This window comes from Oncorhynchus kisutch, linkage group LG20 (genome assembly GCF_002021735.2).
Source record: "Oncorhynchus kisutch isolate 150728-3 linkage group LG20, Okis_V2, whole genome shotgun sequence".
NCBI classification, from domain to species: domain Eukaryota; kingdom Metazoa; phylum Chordata; class Actinopteri; order Salmoniformes; family Salmonidae; genus Oncorhynchus; species Oncorhynchus kisutch.
This window is the reverse complement of record NC_034193.2, coordinates 23625567-23645450: the sequence shown is the minus strand read 5'-3', so window position 1 is coordinate 23645450 and position 19884 is coordinate 23625567. Positions and strand designations below refer to the sequence as shown.

At 41.9% G+C, this 19884-nt stretch overlaps 1 protein-coding gene across 1 annotated transcript; it reads right to left on the bottom strand.

Annotated features, from left to right (window-relative positions):
* Nucleotides 1-5837: 5837 nt before the first annotated feature.
* lrrc4bb (leucine rich repeat containing 4Bb) lies at nucleotides 5838-19376 on the bottom strand. Its single transcript, XM_020453743.2, has 3 exons — nucleotides 18847-19376; nucleotides 11322-11924; nucleotides 5838-11191 (listed from the first exon to the last, which is right to left on the bottom strand). The coding sequence occupies exons 2-3, from the start codon at nucleotides 11562-11564 to the stop codon at nucleotides 9176-9178; spliced, it is 2259 nt and encodes a 752-aa protein (XP_020309332.1). The 5' UTR covers nucleotides 11565-11924; nucleotides 18847-19376; the 3' UTR covers nucleotides 5838-9175.
* Between the last annotated feature and the right edge of the window lie 508 nt (nucleotides 19377-19884).

The window sequence follows — 19884 nt, the reverse complement described above, 5'->3', positions numbered from 1 at the left end:
TTCCGGTGAGCTGCGGCCCAAGTCAAGCACTGTTTTTACAGATTTAGAATATCACTGTGATAGCCTTGTGTACGTCCTCAAAGATATGGACAAGCTGTTCAGGAAGCTTGCAAAGGAAATAAGATACAATTTTTACAATCATTTTCGCATGGTATAAATACTGCATCTCCTCTTCAGTCTCAGTGTCATGGGAAAATGCACACAATTCCTCCCAGTAACAATACGGGCAAAGGTTTCCACTTGGAATCAAACACATGCATTTCTTAACAACAACCAAGTCCATATTCTATTCCACAAAATTTGTTTCAGGTGGGCACATGAACCAATTGGTTCATCAGAAAAAAAAAGTTGGCACTGGCTCCAGATAAACTCTATCAACCTACTCCCCCATCTCCCACCCACTTCCACCTTTTTGCATGAAATGATATGGAAAGAAATGATCCAAATGAAACCAATAGGTAAAAAAAACGTGTGTTTTTTTTCCCAGAGTAGAATTACAAATATGCAGTTATTTCAGGTGACATAGCTTGCTGGGTTGAGCACTGTCTCCCCCAGAGAGGCATCAAATGAGGTAATGAAACTGCCCTGGGGGAGGAGTGTGTTAGGAAAGTGGAAGTGGAGATATGGGTTAAGAGTATGACTAAAATAGAACGTGGATAGCATCTTCCATAGCTCTTTGAGCTGGTATACACACACTGTCCAGAATATTAATCGAGATTTAAAAAAAAATCACATTTTCCTGTAAAATAAATGATTTACATCTGTACATTTCCACATACCATACATTGTGTTAGGCACTGAGACATTCGAGAGCATTCGGTTCTCATCTAATGGGGATCCGGAATAAAATGCAAATACAAAATAATAGTAAGCTGAAGTAGCAATTTGTCTCTATTTACATATAAAGATCACTATCTCAAAAAAAAAGTGCATTTAGTACAATATATCCCTAATACACACACTAACTTCTATTCAGTTGAATGCATTCTGTTCCTTAGGCTTTCTCTCACATGTTGATGTAGCTGGGAAATGTTGCAGAGTCCCAGGCTTTGAGTGGCATTGAAAGGCAGAGCATATCCACTCAATTCCCTAACAGATCACATAATCCACAGCCAGTATCTAGTCATTGGTGCTACATCCACACTTGAATATAGCGACCCTAAACTGCTCTTGTATGCATGTACTGTAGGCATGCTCAGAAGTACGCTACCTCCCTACAGCAAAAAAAAAAAAAACTAAATGTCCATGGTTCTAGAGCAAAGGCGCTACTGTCGCTGCCTACGTACTGTGACACCTCTGCTCCATAGCTCCATAGTGGAGTTCATGTAGTGTCAGTCTCCCGACCGACACTGTAGTATATGTGCAGTCTGTTTGTTGGCCAGGGGAGTGAAAAGGGAATCCCCTTGAGAATCACTGCTGGGAGGCTATTGAATTTGAAGGGAACGATAGCATGGAAAGAGAACAACAGGGCAAGAGAGCAGGCTCAGGGAGGCTCAGGGAGAGGATAGGTATTTTTTTTGGGGGGGGGGGGGGGGGGGTACAGATAAAGGGGACATCGATGTGGAGGAAAGTCGCATCCATCAACAAAAACAATTTGTCCCCCTTTCATTTCAATTAGTCAGGTCACAATTAGAATAAACGTCATGTAAAAAAATTTAAAAAACGTCCCCCCAGTACAAATGGTTGTGCCTTGCTGTGAGCGATGAGAAGGGTATTTTCACAAGATCCCCTTGCACTGCCACATATGTCCGCGTTAAGATCACACGCTCCTCTAATCACATTTGCATTCCCAGCATTACATCTTCCGTCTTTTAGTGTGGATGCATGTTCAATTTGTTTCCCGCCGCAGCGTACGATGCATTCCGCTTCTCTCTTCCAGGCCTCTTAAGAATATTTACGATTGATGCGTTACCTAAATCTGCCTGTTCTGTCGACATAAAAGCCTACTTAAGGCGCGAGTGATAGATGTTATGTAGATGTTTTTTTCCTTCTTCTTTCGTTAACCCACATTCCTTTCAGCTCATTCTGTGTGTTTGGCAACACAGGTTACGATTTACCTACTCGAAATTTCACCTCAAGGAGTTTTGAGTGCAACTGCTTTCAAGCCTCATCACAGCTCGAGGTTATCTCCTTCAATTTATTAATAAACACCATCCTTACTGGCAGCTACAAATGTAACTCCGTTTTTCTGTTACAATACACCAATTGCTAACAACCCATCTCTTTATTGTCCAATCAATGTCTGTACTGCAGTGTGATGCTTGTTCCAACAGGAAGTTTTTTTTAAACAGATGTACAGACAGTCTCCAGGGACCAATGGGGGATCTCCAGGGGCTGCAGGAGGACAACCACATATAAACATGCCCCCAAAGAACATGCCCCAGAGAATTGAATAGTGTCCCATAAATGTACAGTAGTCTTCGTTCAACATGTCACATAAGCGTCACAAATCAGACAAATGTTGCAAATTCGAAACGCAAAATGCCATAAGTAAGTGGAACACACTATGATTCCAGTTTGCATGGTTATGGGAAGTTACGTTTACCTTTGTATGACGAACCAGATCTAGGTAACTGTTCTCAAACATTACTCTGTAACCAATTGGGTGCAAAACACAGACAGTTACTCTATCCTGACCACAAAATAAAACATGCCCTGTGTTCTAACAGTGTGTCAAATCAAGTGGTTCCCAAACTTTTTTTTTGTCCCGTACCCCTTCAAACATTCAACCTCCGGCTGCGTACCCCCTCTAGCACCAGGGTCAACACACACTCAATTGTTGTTTTTTTGCCATCATTGTAAGCCTGCCACACACACTATACGATACATTTATTAAACATAAGAATGAGTGTGAGTTTTTGTCACAACCCGGCTCATGGGAAGTGATAAAAGAGCTCTTATAGGACCAGGGCACAAATAATATAATAATAAAAATCAATAATTTTGCTCTTTATTTAGACATCTTACAAATAACACCTTATTTGTTCATCAAAAATGGTGAATAACTCACCACAGGTTAATGAGAAGGGTGTGTTAGAAAGGATGGACATAACTCTGCAATGTTGGGTTGTAATTAGAGAGTCTCAGTCTTAAATCCTTTTCCACACACAGTCTGTGCCTGTATTTAGTTTTCATGCTAGTGAGGGCCGAGAATCCACTCTCACATAGGTACGTGGTTGCAAAGGGCATCAGTGTCTTAACAGCACAAGGTAAGAAACTCTGAGCGCAGCCCAATCCAAAAATCTGGCAGTGGCTGCTGATTAAATTACATTTTCACAGAACTGCTTGATGCAATTTAGATGAGGCTCTCTTGTTCAGATATCCGTAAGAGGACTGGAGGCAGGGCATGAAAGGGATAATGAATCCAGGTGTTTGTGTTGTCCGTTTCGGGAAAGTACCTGCGTAATTGCGCACCCAACTCACTCAGGTGCTTTGCTATATCACATTTGACATTGTCCGTAAGCTTGAGTTCATTTGCACACAAAAAAATCATACAATGATGGAAAGACCTGTGTGTTGTCCTTGTTAATGCAGACAGAGAAGAGCTCCAACTTCATAATCATAGCCTCAATTTTGTCCCGTACATTGAATATAGTTGCGGAGAGTCCCTGTAATCCTAGATTCAAATCATTCAGGTGGAAAACGTAACCCATATAGGCCAGTCATGTGAGAAACTCGTCATCATGCAAGGCGGTCCGACAAGTGAAAATTATGGTTAGTAAAGAAAACTTTAAGCTCGTCTCTCAATTAAAAAAAACGTGTCAAAACTTTGCCTCTTGATAACCAGCACACGTCTGTATGTTGTAAAAGCGTTACATGGTCTCTACCCATATCATTGCATAATGCAGAAAATACACAAGAGTTCAGGGGTCTTGCTTTAACAAAGTTAACCATTTTCACTGAAGTGCCCAAAACATCTTTCAAGCTGTCAGGCATTCCCATGGCAGTAAGAGCCTCTCGGTGGATGCTGTAGTGTACCCAAGTGGCGTCGGGAGCAACTGCTTGCACGCGCGTTACCACTCCACTATGTCTCCCTGTCGTGGCTTTGCCCCATCAGTACAGATACCAATACATCTTGACCACCAAAGTCCATTTGATGTCACAAAGCTGTCCAGTACTTTATAAATATCCTCTCCTGTTGTCCTGGTTTCCAGTGGTTTGCAGAAGAGGATCTCTTCCTTAATTGACACTCCCATAAATGTAACAGACATATACCAGGAGCTGTGCCAGGCCCGCCACGGCTGTTGACTCATCCAGCTGTAACGCATATAATTCACTGGCTTGTATACGAAGCAGTAATTGTTTCAAAACATCTCCTGCCATGTCACAGATGCGTCGTGAAACAGTGTTGTTTGATGAAGGCATTGTCTGTATAGTTTTTCCGGGCCTTTTCCCCCAGCATTGTCCCAGCCATATCCGCGGCAGCAGGATAAATTAAGTCCTCCACAATATTATGGGGCTTGCCTGTCCTAGACACTCGGTAGCTCACCATAACACTCCTGTGGATTATTTTTCAAATTGTCATGTTTTGTTTCTAAATGTCTGCACAAGGTTTCCTGCAAGAGAGTAACGGTTAATGTGATTGGATGTTAATTATTTGACTAGGCTACTTGTGTTTGACATTGTGTTGTTATTTCGCAGAACACTAGATGGTTTAATTTTATTTTTGCTAGTGAAACGAGGATACTCAGGCGAGAAACAAAACCTCACCCAAATGTATAGCCCCGTTGGAAAATATAAATGTACTGTTTGAAAATGTGAAGAAATACCCCCGACGGCATTGCGTGTATCCCTGGCAACCCAGTTTGGAAATACCTGATCAGGATGAACCAAGGGTAAAATCCATCTAACGTCCTTTTTTGTCAAATACTTTAAAGATAAATATCTTTACTGTGTATTGTGCACCCTGACAGATGGTAAGCCTTTTGGTCACTCCTATGTAAATATTATGAAGACAGTATGTCAGGTCACCTCAAGTATTATTACCTTGGTACTTGCTGTACACCTCAACATGCTAGCAAACTAGCAACATCACAACAACAAAGAGCACCTACTCATGTGTGGTTAAACAAACTTGCAATGACTTCCACTCATGCATGGATTAAGAGTGTACTTTCATAGCCCAATGTCATTAAGCCGTACTGCAGTGTAAGATTCAGACAAGTCCACAGCAGTGACTCACACCTGTCTACGGTGTCCATATTAGGACACTTACTCCAAGCGACAATGATATCAACTCCAAGTGACTCTGATATAAACCCCTGCTAACTCTGACACAACTTCCATGGATGTGTCTCTGACCTAATATGGGCACCGTGCTAGTGGTCAATGAAATGCTAACTCCCTTCTCAAAAATGAAAAAGAAAATGACAAAACACACAGAATAATTTATATTTTTCAGAATTCATTTCATTTTTGTTTGATCAAATCCACGGCATAACTTAATGTATCATCATGTAACCCCGGCTTAAATGTTAAAACTTCTGTAGTACACGGTGCTCAAGATGGGAAAACTACAACAACAACAACTGAATTGGAACTATGTGTGTTGAGTAGTTCTGTATGTGAAATATGATTTACAGCTAGCAGAAAGTTAAGCCAAACTGACAGCAACGTACAATACCTCTCAGTCATTGTATGACAATCATAGAAGTGTAAGTACCATATGTGTTGATTTGGCCAAAGTTATAGAAAAATAATAGTGTTTCAAACCTTCTACTCCACCATTTTGTATCCCTGGGTTTATGATTTTTACAGATGGCAGTACATTGATAATGACCATATTAATAATATTACACTTTAGATACAACCAACACGTGGAAAAAAATGTCAACAACTGAACACAAAAATGACACTTTTATTATTTTGCATTTAAGGAAATCTATATGTTTTCTATAGCTTCATTTCATGTATTTCACATCATTAAAAAGCTTTCCAAACAACAACCTAGTTCAGTTTCTTGTTCTGTTTATCAAATGGAATCTTGTACCAAAAGGTCAGTTTGTGGTTTAGAATACAGTATTCCATTATTTTCTCACAATTTTGTGGCTGAAGTAATAGTAATCCACATTCTTGTGTAAGTTATCCAATTTTTGCTCCACACACCAAATGAAATGGCATCTGGGCTGTAGCATCCAGCTGTAACAAGAGGTGGGACAAACGACACACTCAGTATTCCATCTGTTGCAAGAGGCCATCTTCTTCTTCTTCTGTGAAGTAGAGTGAAGGAGACATAGTTGTCAAAGTTCATGTGTTCTCTTCTGATGTTGTTACCCGGGGCATGACTTAGTAGTAACTGTATAATACTTCCTGTTTTGTAATTCCGCCATCAAAAACACTACACCACTATCTTCAGGGTATAACAGGGTGGCAGATAATTATGATAATTCTAATAATAATAACATAATAACGTTAATAGTAATATGGCTTAAATAATAGATTTGTTTCTCCAATGGTACAATCGCAACAACAGTGATGCTACAATATTGATATTGATCATCAAACATTGCCAAATATTATAATTCCAAGAAAGGACTTTCTTGTTCTACTAGCATATTCAGGAGGTACTTAATATGCTCTTTGAAATCTGACAGCACAGTTACCAAAATGTAGCACATCAACTGTCATCAACAGTGCAGCCATATGCTGGAGTTTTTAGTCTTCATTTATATTCTAGTAACGTCTCAGTGGGGAAACAGTTGAACTCTCTGCCGGGCCACATTACTAAAATACTATATCAGCATCCTACTTCACTCCTTTTGAGGAGGAGTGCCATAATTACTGAAAATGTGTGTAAAACATCAGGGAAAACCTTGCTTTTACAACTCCCTAATAGTTCCTTGGTTGGTCGGTCGTTTTGCCTGTCTCATCTCAGAAAGACTACAGGCAGCACATAAACTGAGTGACATTGAGAGCTGACAAAATTGCACCGACAAGTCATTCTGCCCCGTTACTGGTATGTTCGGCATGTTCCTTTCTTATCTTAATGCTGATCAAACTAACTTAAATCCAGGTGTAAATGTACGAGAGATAATCATCACAAATTCTATCAGAATTGATCATATTATTATTAATGTTACTATTATCGTGGTTGTTTTTGATCATTATCAGAATCATTATTTCCTGGAGAGAAAAAAAAAACGATGCACTCGTTACGGGAGCATAACAACGAGATCAGAAGAACCAGCCTTCCCCACCCACTCAAGCACTGAAAATGTATGCAGCACCGCGAGGAGAGAGGGGTGCAGCAATAGCGATTGTTGAGTGGTTTGCAAATTACACAGAGCAGCATGTTGGTGCAAGATCACCTCCATATTACACAAAGACTTATGCGGGTAGCGTTACCACCACACGTCAAATCTCAAGTCGTCTTTCAGGTGAATGGAGTTGGCGTGTTCAGTTTGCAACAACCATTTTTATATCCGTTTCCCGTGTTGACTCACATCACTTTCTTGGGGTTAAGGAGACAAACCGGATCCTGTGTCATTTTAAAGCAGCCTTTTAATGCCAATGTAACTCCCTCATAAGAATGACTAAAAGCCGGTCTTGAGATATTAAAAGAACAGACATCATAATACGATTACCAAGATGACTAATGGGTGTATCGTATACCATATAGGTTCAACCTAGATTGAAATATATAGCCTACTACTCACTTTTTAGAACTACTGCATGTTTTCAGTTGGTTTCCATTGACCGCCCAGACCTCGATATATGATTTATTTATTTCATGTGAATGATACATGGCTAGACAACTGTACACATTATATCAAACTAAACAAAAATCATTGAAGACATAGTTCAAATGCGCAAAGCTTTAAAATGGTATGAACACATGAAAGGTACACCGTAAAAAGTTGGTTCGTACTATTGTCATACAACCAAATACTATTATCGTACATTTCTGTTCCACTAAACCAAAGAATGTGGTCGAATCCACCCACTGAATGCCATTGCAAAGACAGGCATTTAATCACCCTTATGACAGCGTTATGTGGCATCAAAATGGTCACCATGAGAAAGGAGTTCATATCAAATTCACCACTTATAGCACATCTCTTGCTACTGATCGAGTTACACTTTGTCAACATTTCCCATACAAGTCTTTGCAAGGTATTAGCTCACTGTTGATGTGTTTTGTTATTTCACCTAAATTTGCTGATGGTACACGTATATGCTGGCATCTGGAGCTCTCATTTGAATAATCAAGTAGCCTGCTGGAACATATGGAATATATTCTCAAAAACAAACAAGAACAGAAGTGTCCAGTTATCGTCACGGTTGAGTGAGTGAAACACAGGGAGAGAAAAAACCCTCGCCAAACAGAAAACTGGGGGAACTCTCCAGCCATTCTTCAGTACTCATGGCAGCCAAATTCATAGATTCACAATGAGTGTTGCAATTGAGCCCTTATGTATTCGAGGAGTAGCCAAACTCAAAACATATGTATCGTTATAATCAACCTTCACAATCACCGCCCCTGATCACTCACAAAACAAACGACTACAGCTCGTACATCCTCCAAAATATCTCTGCGTTAGAGTCTGCAATGTAACATATTCAAATGAAAATATATTTATGTATCTGTGTGACTTTCACAGTAGTTTGTACTGTACTGTACTGTATGTACCTTTTGTCCTTCCATTTCTGCCTACCTACAGCCTCGAGGGGAGACTATTGAGTTCATGCGAGAGAGTGTCTTGCACAAGTATTTTTCTGTGAAAGAGCAATTGTCTCGAGCATTTTGTTCCCTGCAATGTCTCCAAACGTCAATGTGGTCAAGTGCTGTGCGTGACATAAGTCTGGACTTTACTGGCCAACCACAACGTGGGGGATTGAGCTACAGTACTTGGAAAGGCGTTGTCTTCTATGGGAATACAACTCGTAGAAACGGCAAGAAACATTTGCTTTGGCACAGATTTACATTGTAGCGATGTTCGCTTTTGAACTCCATTGCCGTGATCGTTACTACAAACACAAGTATCCCATTGTGGTAATCCTTGGCTCAGTACACTGTCGCTGACCAGTCTATGCGTTTGTGTATTGCAGTGTCAGTCTATCCCCTCTCCTGGTGTAATGTCAATGCGCTGTAGTGTTTAATCGTTCGGCACGTAAAGAGGCCATCAATCCCCTCTCTGTCTTTCCCTTGCACTCTCTCTCTCCTCACTCTTTTTTTTCAGATTTGAGTCTCTTGAACGTTTTCCTTTGAGTTTCCCTTGAACAAAAGAGGCTCCATTTGTGGATTCTGGTTCTGGCCCATGAAACCCTTGATCGATCCGTGTAATCCCATGGGGGACATGGGGAGGGACATCGGCAGAGGTGGGGAAACGGAAAGAGGGTTGGTGTTGGCGCCATTTCCGGACATGGTCTGGAAAGTGGCTGAGGAGATTGGAACCTGTGTACAGGAGATGGGGATATCCTGGCCTTGCTGGTTCAGTGGGGACGGGTTGTTCTTGTTGCTTAGAGTACTGATGCCTGCCCCTGTCCCAATGCTCAGGCCCATCACGTTGTTGTTGAAATGATTGGCCTTGTAGTAATGGTTAAGATGCTCTGATCGCCCGATGTTGGGAAGGTTGACTATTTCCGGGTGATGCATCCTCAAGGTTCCGTCTCCTCCGCACCCGGATTGCATGGTCGATCCCCCTGAGATGCCGCTCCCGGCCCCGGCACCCATCTCATCCTCCACGTTGATGATCTCGATGGCGCGGGTGGGGCCATGGTGCTTGTGCAGCTGGTGCTGCTTCCTCAGCTTGTAGAAGACCACGAGCATCACGGCCGCCATGAAGGTGATGGCCACGAAGCAGCCAATGATGATCTTTGTGGTCTTCATCACGTCGTCCAGGCCAGGGATGTTCGTGACCTCCATTATCGACACTGTGACTGCCTTTTCAGTGGCTCTGGTGGCTCGCGGGGACAGAGAGGAGAGAGATGAGCGAGATGGAGATATGGTGAATCCAGCCCTGCCTTTACCCAGTACCCCTCCTGAAACAGTTGGACCCAGGTAATCTGGCGGTACGTAGGTTTCGTTGATGTACTGCCTTGCAGCAGAATCCTCCCCATTGTTAGTTTCCACGGTTTCCACAGTGACGGTGGTGAAGTAACTGAAAGGGTTGCTGGAGTCTGAGGTAGACACGTTGAGCACTGCGGTTGCCGTAGTGTTGCCGGCGGAGTTGGTCACCATGCAGGTGTATTGGCCCGTGTCCTGCACAGTCACATTGGTGAAATTCAGGGTTCCATCGTGAAGGACTGAGATCCTGACGCGGTACGACCCATGCGTCATGAGGGTGCCATTTGGGGTGAGCCAGTTGACAGACGTCATGGAGGTGCCAGTGCGACACTTCAGCTCAGCAGCCATGCCCTCTGTGACATTGAGGTCAGTGGGTGGCTCTACAATGACAGGAGCGTAGCATGTGAAGTGGCTCTGGTCCAGCTCACCAATGTACCGGCCCTTCAGGCCTGGGGGCGCGTGGCAGCGGGCACAGCATGTGGTGTTACTGGGCACCGTCTCCTTCAGCCACCAGCTAAGCCACAGGACATCGCAGTTGCACACCCAGGGGTTGTGGTTGAGGTGCACCCGCTCCAACTGGTGCAGCGGGGTGAAGAGATCGTGGGGCAGCGAGTGCAAGGTGTTGTGGGACAGGTTGAGTTCCTCCAGGTTCTTCAGGTCGTCGAAGGCATTGCGCTCAATGACCGTCACCTTGGAGTGCATGAGCCACAGTTTGCGCAGCGACACCAGGCCTTGGAACGAGCCGGGCCGGACATTCCCCAGCTGGTTGCCAGACAGCTCTAGCTCCTCCAGTCGGACCAAGGGTGTGAGGTTGGGTATTTCCTTCAGACCGCACATGCCCAGGTTCAGGAAACGCAAGTTGAACAGGCCCTCGAAGGCAGCCTCAGAGATGTAGTCCAACTTCCGTAGTTCGCCCAGGTCGAGACGGCGCAGGGAGGGAACGCGGTGGAAAGCGTACGCAGGCAGTGTCTCGATGGGGTTGTTCCGTAGCCAGAGCTCCCGCAGCTTGCTGAGGTACTCAAAGGCCTGCGACGGTACCAGCGTAAGGCGGTTGTCGAAGAGCTCCAGGGTGTTGAGGTTGGGTAGGCCATTGAACGCGCCCACCTCGATTTGTCTGATGTGGTTCTTGGAAAGCTGCAGGATTTCCAAATGCCGCAGGTGCTTGAATGTGTCAGACTTTATCACCTGTTTAGAGAGATAAATACATGTTGGTACATTGTAGCCATATGAAACCGCTCGGCCATAAAGCATACTCTTTTCATATGCATACATGTATGGATTGTAGGTAAACGTAATGAGAGAAAGGCATATTTACCTCAATCGTGTTCTCTTGTAGGTTAAGGTATCTTGTGTTCACAGAAATACTGTCCGGGACTTCTACCAAACTCTTCCTTGTACAGATGACTCGGCTTGCCTGATTGGAGCAGCTACAGGGGTTTGGACATGGGGGAGCGGCCTCTGTTACCTGAGGTCCATGGTGGTGGAGCCACAGTAAAATCTGGACCAACCAGAGGAGGGGGGAAGGGGTGGAGGGGCTGGTCACCATGACAACACGCATGGCAAATGGGTCATGACCCACCCCTAGTCCTAATATGTTGATAAGTCCCCTCTGATACAAGACAATTAAGTAGTTCTCTTGTTGTTCATGTTACCAATCCATTCTATTCTTCCCTTTCAAGTCTTTCTAATAACTGCGAAGAACTGTTAGATGTTAAATGTTCTATTGATTTATCATTTATATTTCCTCACTTGACTATGTTAATGTCAGTGTAAATATAAAAGGCAGTCTAATTTTCAGCACAGCTTTTTAGGGAATTATGTATTTGTAGATCCCATGACAATTATTAGAACAACAAAGTAGATGTTTGGTGAATCTGCTCTTGATTGGCGTATCTCTGTGGATGGTAGATGCTCCTCACTGTATAGGGGAGGAAGAGAGAGAGCGAGAGAGAGAGAGAGAGAGAGAGAGAGAGAGAGAGAGAGAGAGCGAGAGAGCGAGAGTGAGCGAGAGAGAGAGAGAGAGAGAGAGAGAGAGAGAGAGAGGGATCAGACAACCTCACAAAGCATGAGTTCTGTAATTGTAGAAGCATTGTGAAATCTGTGGGCACTGAAACATAGAATCATGTTGGACTTTTAACGCAATTGCAAGATTGATGGTTAATATATAACATGTTTGGAAAGCATGTCAGCTTTCAGGTTTACACTAAAGCATTGGTTCTCTTAAATTAGGCTCTAGAGCTTACTGGTGAGTCACCTGCTATCTACTAAAGGCGGCAGGTGGCCTAGCAGTTAGAGCGTTGGGCCAGTAACCGATAGGTTGCTAGTTTGAATCCCAGCTCCGACAAGGGGGGAAATCTATCATTCTGCTCTTGAGCAAGGCAGTTAACCCCCCCCCCCCCCCCCCCCCCACAAGTGGAAGTCAAGTTTCGGTTAGACCTTGTGTCATTGACAATATAAATAAATCATGTAAATGTAATCCTTCATAGGTCGAGGGGAAACATTTTAGTCAAGGCTTGATACTCTGAGTTTGCTCAAAAAGTGGATCACAAAATAAATAAAAATGTTTTAAAAAACTCAAGAGCTCAGGTGTGTCACAACTCAAAGAAACCACAGGCCTAGAGCAAAGTATGAAATAAACTTTAGTGTATGATTCATTACTCGATGATGAGAGAAAAAAAAACACCTTTGTTATTTATGAGCATAATCATACACACTGTAGTGTATTTGGACTGGAGAAAAGGTATTTGTGTAAAACAATTTAAAAAACATGAACACATGCCAACATCACTCTAAAAGACTATAACAAGCAAGCGTTGAACTGTCAGTTTGCTATTCTATTTAATGAGGTAGAACTTGTTTTTAGAATCACTGTTACACAACTACTGCTACATGGGGGAAACAGCAAAAGGTTTCCCGACATCAAATGTATGGTGACCTGGCCCTAATGATCTGCAAAACGGATATTAATCCAGTCACAATCAGTTCTATTGATCACAAGGAACTGGAGGGTATGTTTTGTGATGTTGAGGGGTACTTCCACAACCAAGTGTACAGATGCTGGATCTTAATTTGAGCCAGTTTGCTACAGGAGGAAAAGAATCCTGCAGCAACAGGAAATTTGAATTATTGTGTGGATTATAATTGATGGATTTTTCTTTGTAGGGTGTTGATACATTTTTGGTATCGGCAAATCTCGTCTGAAATTCTTACGTTTGAAATGACAAACTTTAGAAGCCTTTATAAGCCTTGAATACATTCCATGTTTGCATTTCTCAGCAACAACAATGAAGATCTTACATCTGTAACTCAGTTATCGGCATCCCTCCTGACTGGTCTGCATCCTCCAATAGCCCTTCGGGGTTTGATTGGGGTGAAAGAACCCGGGTTAAACGTGTACCCCCTAGCCTTATGACTGTATCATTTCAGTAGCCCATTTCACAGTGAACGTGAAGGAGAATGGCAAGAATCGTGCAAGCTAACAGGCGGGCCACAAACAGGAAAATAACATTGCGGCACAACAGTGGTGTGCAGAACAGCATCTCAGAACGCACAACTCGTCGATCGTTGTCAAAGATGGGCTTTTTCAGCAGACGGCCACACCGGGTTCCACTCCTACCAGCTAAAAACGAGAAGAAGCGGCTCCAGTGGGCACGCGATCACAAACACTGGACAATTGAGGAGTTGAAAAACATCACCTGGTCCAATGAAATCCAGTTTCTGTTGAGTTATGCTGATGGCAGAGTAGAAAGTACAGAGTACAGGCTGGTGGCGGTGTTGTAATAGTGTGGGGAATGTTTTCCTGGCACACGGTAGGTCCCTTTATACCAATTGAGCAATGTTTCCATGCCCCAAAGAATTCAGGCTTTACTGGAGGCAAAGGGGGGTCTGCCCCGGTACTAGATTTGTGTACCTAAGAAACTGGTCACTGAGTGTAAGTCAAAAGCTTTTTATGGTTCTGTAGGTTATGTTACACTGTCGGGTGCCTGCACGTCAACAGCCCATACTTGCTCAGTAGACATAGCATGTTTCTTTCTCTGACAAAGGGGTCATTAAAAAGTTATGCTTTACAAATGTTCTAAAATAATCTGAAATATCTGGCTTGTGGTTTACAGCTCTAGTAGTAGAACTAGGCCTACCTATCGAAATGATCGAGTAGCCTAAGTGAGTCCATGATATCTTTAGACCGAACTTAAACACAAATAAAGGAAAAATACACAAACTTCCCATACCACAATGTCAAAGTACCTGATCCAGAGATGATCCCTCAAACGTACACGTTGCACACATTAAACAGTGCACACTAAAGCCAACCCCTGCCTCTCACGATCACAGCATAGGGAAACATACTCTTCATGAATCCTAATGTGCGCATAGGCTACAGATTAGATCCACATCAATGGGTGATAAAATATTGCTAAAAACAGCCATTAAAGAGCCCAGTGTAGTCAAAAACTTGATTTCCTATGTTTTATATATATTTCCACACTATGAGGTTGGAATAATACTATAAAATTGTGAAAATGGTGATAATGCATGTTGAGTGTAAGAGCTGTTTGAAAAGTTTTTGCCTTCCATGGTGACATCACCATGCAGTATATTAGTTAATAGACCGATAAGAAAGACAGTGCCAAACATCTCTGCAAATAACAGGAAAGTTTCACTTTTCCCCACCCCACTCAAACCACTCCCAGACAGTCCAGGCAACATTTTAGCTTGAGAAATTTCTCTTTGCTAAGAAGTTTTTTTTTTTTTTAAAGGTACTTAATTGTTACCCAGAAATGATTTAATATTGAAATAAAAAATGGCTGCATTGGACCTTTAAGAAGCTTATGATGGAGAATATCCTAAATATAGGTCTGTGGAAATGTTCTTTACCCGCCCTCACACGTGCACACACACACACGCACACAAACTCTTGCACACACCACACACCAAATCCATGATTCTCCACTATAATTTCAGTGTTGAGACAAATGATTGTTGTGTCACTGTGCATTAGATAGTTTACCGGTCTTTGCAATGGACAGTCGCATTGGGGGAGGGGAATATATTCAATATGTGCCCCGGGTGTCCCTTCACGATCTATGTGGCCGTCATTGTAAATAAGAATTTGTTCTTAACTGATTTGCCTAGTTAAATAAAGGTTACATTTCAACTGAAAAAAAATGTGGGGCCTACACTCCAGGATGATATCTCTGAAATTATGCCCACTGAAGTCAGTTCAACGTCTATTCCACGTCGGGTTCAATGTAATTTCATTGAAATTACGTGGAATCAACGTTGAATCAACCAGTGTTGGACTTGTCCATCATTGTGAAAATGTTCTCTTTTATTGTGACGATCTTGATCAGCAAAGGTCCAGTTTTTATTACATAAGAAGTGTATGTTGGGTCTTACAAGACAACAGAGGGACACACCACTGTAAAGCGAGTTTATGAGCTCATGGCTGCATGGGGAAATGATTGCTCTTTACTAAGAGTCATTCCAAAGCCATCAAAACAGAACACATATTGTTGTCCGTGGACGTACGGTATCTCTTGTTTTCAGACGACTCTCTCATACAGGCTGTGCACTGTGGAGGCAGGCATCTGCAACAATGCAATTCTATAGTGCACATTCTCTTATTGTAGGTGAACGTTGGCTACCTATAGTCTACTTAGACATGTCAACTCATAACATTTTCTCTCAATTCAATGTGTCTAGCACAATAAGACCAGCGAACGTACACGAATGTGTGCCTCATTATTTGATTGACTTATTTTACTGAACCCCCTTGCCCTTTACTCCCTTCAACTGCAGTGAACTTCTGTTAGGGAGGTGGCTTTTGCCTATCTTGGGCCACACTAAAAAGCACTGGGGAAAAAACACACTGCGAACTCTTAAGTTACCCCATACCACACATTCCACCTCCAGTGGAAGACAAGGTTGAGTAGTCTGTAGCCTTTTTATTTTATTTCCTGTCGCAAATACAGAACATTACATTATGTTCATATAACATGGCTCCGGTTTTATTCCTATAGGCTCTTCTTACTCTTTTCCCCCCATTACACCGATACAATGAATTTGTCTCATGTCAAGAGCTGGTTGCAGTTGCACCCATGTAGATATTGATCGACTATACACAATCAGTTCTGGGAGAAGAAAGCGCTCAGTCGTGAAGAAACAAATGATCTGCAACCTGCTGGCCAAATGTTACACCAACACATGATTAGTGTGTAATCACTGTCCACCAATGGTTTATTCTTTGGATCTGTTGAGGTGAATAGTGGGGTAACACTTTAACTAGCCAGCGGTTTCAATTTACTTAAATAGCCTGCAACTATAATGTCCATTAGGATGCAGTTATAATGCATTGTCGAGTGTATAATGTGGACTATTATAATAGTGTCAAAATGATCCTGAATAAATAACAGCCATTTTGAGTAAGTTGAAATGGTGATACATAATAGAGACATAGGCCTAACATAAGTCTAATATAAGCCTTATTATAAGACATTATAAAGGCTCATAGCTTATATGCTTATAACAAGTTCTAAAGCACAGCAGTCTAGTAAAGTCAAAGTAAAGTGTTACCAATTGTGGCTTTGTTGTGGCTTTCAATATCCTCGGGCTAAAGACTACCTGAGTATAAAGAGAGATCCTGTAGAGTACCCAACTCTTTCCCTGGCTGCCACTGCTCTTGCTCAACAACAACAACAAATCCTCTGTGTCATGACAACTTTTGGAGCTATTTCAACAAAACAATTTTCTGATAAATGTATCAAATTTTTTGAAAATTTGAAAGAGTTGTAGATATATTCCAATGAAGTTAGATTTATATTTGTTTTTTAATTATACAAGGAGGAAAGCCTTAAGACGAATTATCCACGTGTTTAGAGAGTAACATGTTGATCCTTTTTTTGTAAAGTAGTAATATGTTGGATGAGTGTGTTGGGGGAACCCCCCCCCCAACCCCCCCCCCCCCCCCCCCCCCCCAGCTAGTTAGCATTAGCTGCTAGGAGTGCTAGCTAGCAACCTTACTACCAAATCATCAAAGGTAAAATACATAAAAAGATAACGTAACTTAATTGCAGTTGTAAATGTTTCCACTAGTGACTGATTGCTTTGCAGTTAATGTTACTTTATAGTCGTTTAGCTATTTTGCACAGCAACCCCTTGTTTTCAGTCACAGGTGGGGACTGGATTAGGTGTGAGTAGTGCAGGAGGTGGGCTCATGAGTTGTGCTTCAATTTTACTGGGGATATCTTTATTTGTGACCTTTGTACAAATTAGAATCGTGCAATAATAGAGCATAAGAGAGTTGCCATATCAATGTGAAACTGAGTTAATTAGGTAAGTTATTGTTGTTGTTATTAAATGTTATATTCCAATGTTATTTAATGTTATTAGTTATATTCCATCCCAATTCATATTTATTTTTATGAATTAAAAATAAAGATGGAAAACCTTTTGATCTTGAATGTAATTTTAAAAGACTGCTGGGATTTCAAATCTTGCATTATTCAAATAATATTTAGTTCAATTGTATGTCATGGATTGTATGGAAAAGGAACAACAAAATGTATGTGCAGGTGATCTCCTCATAGTGCGGCTATTAATGGTGGCATGTGCAACACCCTTCGCCCCATATTTGATTTAAATAATTAAATTTAGACAACTAGACTTAGCTTTTAAGTATTACGTACTAAAGAATTTCTAAATACAACTGATTAAATGGATTTTAACACACTTTTGTCAAACCCTATTCCATAATCTTCTACCTGGGCAACTGGCCACCGGTACTTTACAAAAACGGCCGTTTTCTAATAACAACATTTCATGAAAAAAAAAAAAATTGTAGCCATTTTATTACCCTTTATAGTTTATTCGCCTAAGCATGGCATTCACCCAAATACCATTTATTGGGGGGGGGGGGGGGGGGGGGCAAGTTACCCCCTAGTACCCAATACCACGCTAAATTAGGCCTGAAATTTACCTCTGGTCTGAGACTAACACAAAGCTGCAACAGCGCTAACGTCTAGGCCTACTGTAACTATGACAACACCAAATTGATTCGGAGTTGTTGGACGTGGGCTTCCTGTTAGGAGGAGGCTATATTCAAAATAGTGGCAATCAGAGTGTTAGCCTATTGGGGAAATTAGGTAGGTCAAAATGGTGCTTCAAACACTTCAATTGCAGGACAGATTTTTTCTCTCCTTAATTGGTCTGACATTTTACAGCATAAAATGGAGAGTCTAAACATTGGAATGAAAAGTCGAATTTATATGACAAATAGGTGTCATCTATTCTCAATGTATGGTCAAAGCACAATAAACCCTAGTGAATATAAATTAACATATAATTTCATTAATGCAGCTGGCCTCGCGCTACGGCGCACCTTCTATGGAACGCAATTGAAATTCTTAGAATAGGCCTAATTCGGCACATGCTGCATTACAAAATGGCTTGCATCGACTGTCTCTTTGAATGTGGAATAATGACAACTACACAATTGCAACAAGAATAATGATATTTAACGTTATGAGGGTATATTACTACAAAATAGGCTTACATATGGTGACAATATGATTTCAACAGCTTTTAGGGTTGAAATGATCTTAAGAATACATTTCAACACAAGATCATTTCAACACATCAGCTTTGATTTTCAAAATGTCTAACGTTAATTGGAACCTACTAGTTATGCCATGTATCCATTTATACTTAGCTATTTTAGCTAATAAAACAGTAATGTCGCCACCTGATATCCGCAGAAACAAACCAAAATAAGAAATAGGTTGACTACGACTGTCTTTTCAGACGTTTCTACCAGTATTAGGCTATGTACAATAGACTCATACCTTTCTGTTTCAATTGCTGCGGCGTGAGGTCGACGTTTTCTTCTCCTTTCGATCCCTCTCCTGTCGCCAGTCCCCCGACCTCTCTATCTATTTCTCATTTTCTCTTCTCTAAATTGATTCGCTCGATTCCACGGCTGTGAGTTCGGCTCTTGTTCTTGTCTTCCGCAGCAGCAACGCAACAGGGACTTCATACACCGATAGCACGTTCAATATAAGCAGAATCCACACACACCATAAAAAAGGGCGAAGAAACGTTAACGTTACAATATATAAAGCGGTATTTAGTTCAAATAAAAACTAAATCCGGATTGGATGCATCCAAGCGTCTTCTTATCCTTGGAGACGCGCGCAGGCAGCAAACGCGACGGCGCCCGTTGGGCAGAGTATTTTTGCGCTTCAGCATAAGCGGCAGTATACGCACATTCCGTAGGTCTGCAGCTGAATGCCACGAAGGCAGCGTAAGCTCTCAACATGGACCACAGAAGACCAACCATTTATGATGGAGAGCCATGATCAAGAAACTCGCCATGTATTCCAAGACGTATGGCGCTAATGCACTACACTATCCTCATGGTCTTTGCAGTCGTTGTGCAGGTCCTACTATAACCTATGTTTGTAGGGTGAGTGGGATATCAGGTCCAGTGGGTTTGAGAGAACCTAGATAGATCTATGGTGGGCTATGGACAGTGGTCACAGAGTGTTAAGTGTTTGATATGACTCAGCACTCTATTGCTCGATTAATTGATTGATTCGGTACATTTCAGGAAAAGTTGCATGAGGTTTCGCTGCAGTCTGCTTAGTGGCTTTGAGATCAAGATATTGCTGGTTCCCAATTGCATCTCAGAGTGAGTGAGCATATTGCCACTGGGCCTTTGGGCAAAGTCGCTATTTCACTACCCCTGGGCATTTTCAGTTGTACTATTGTTGCACAAATGTTGCCTTATTTAAATGTGTATTTTTTTTAACCTTTATTTGACTAGGCAAGTCAGTTAAGAACACATTCTAATTGACAATGATGGCCTACAAATATCAGATCTG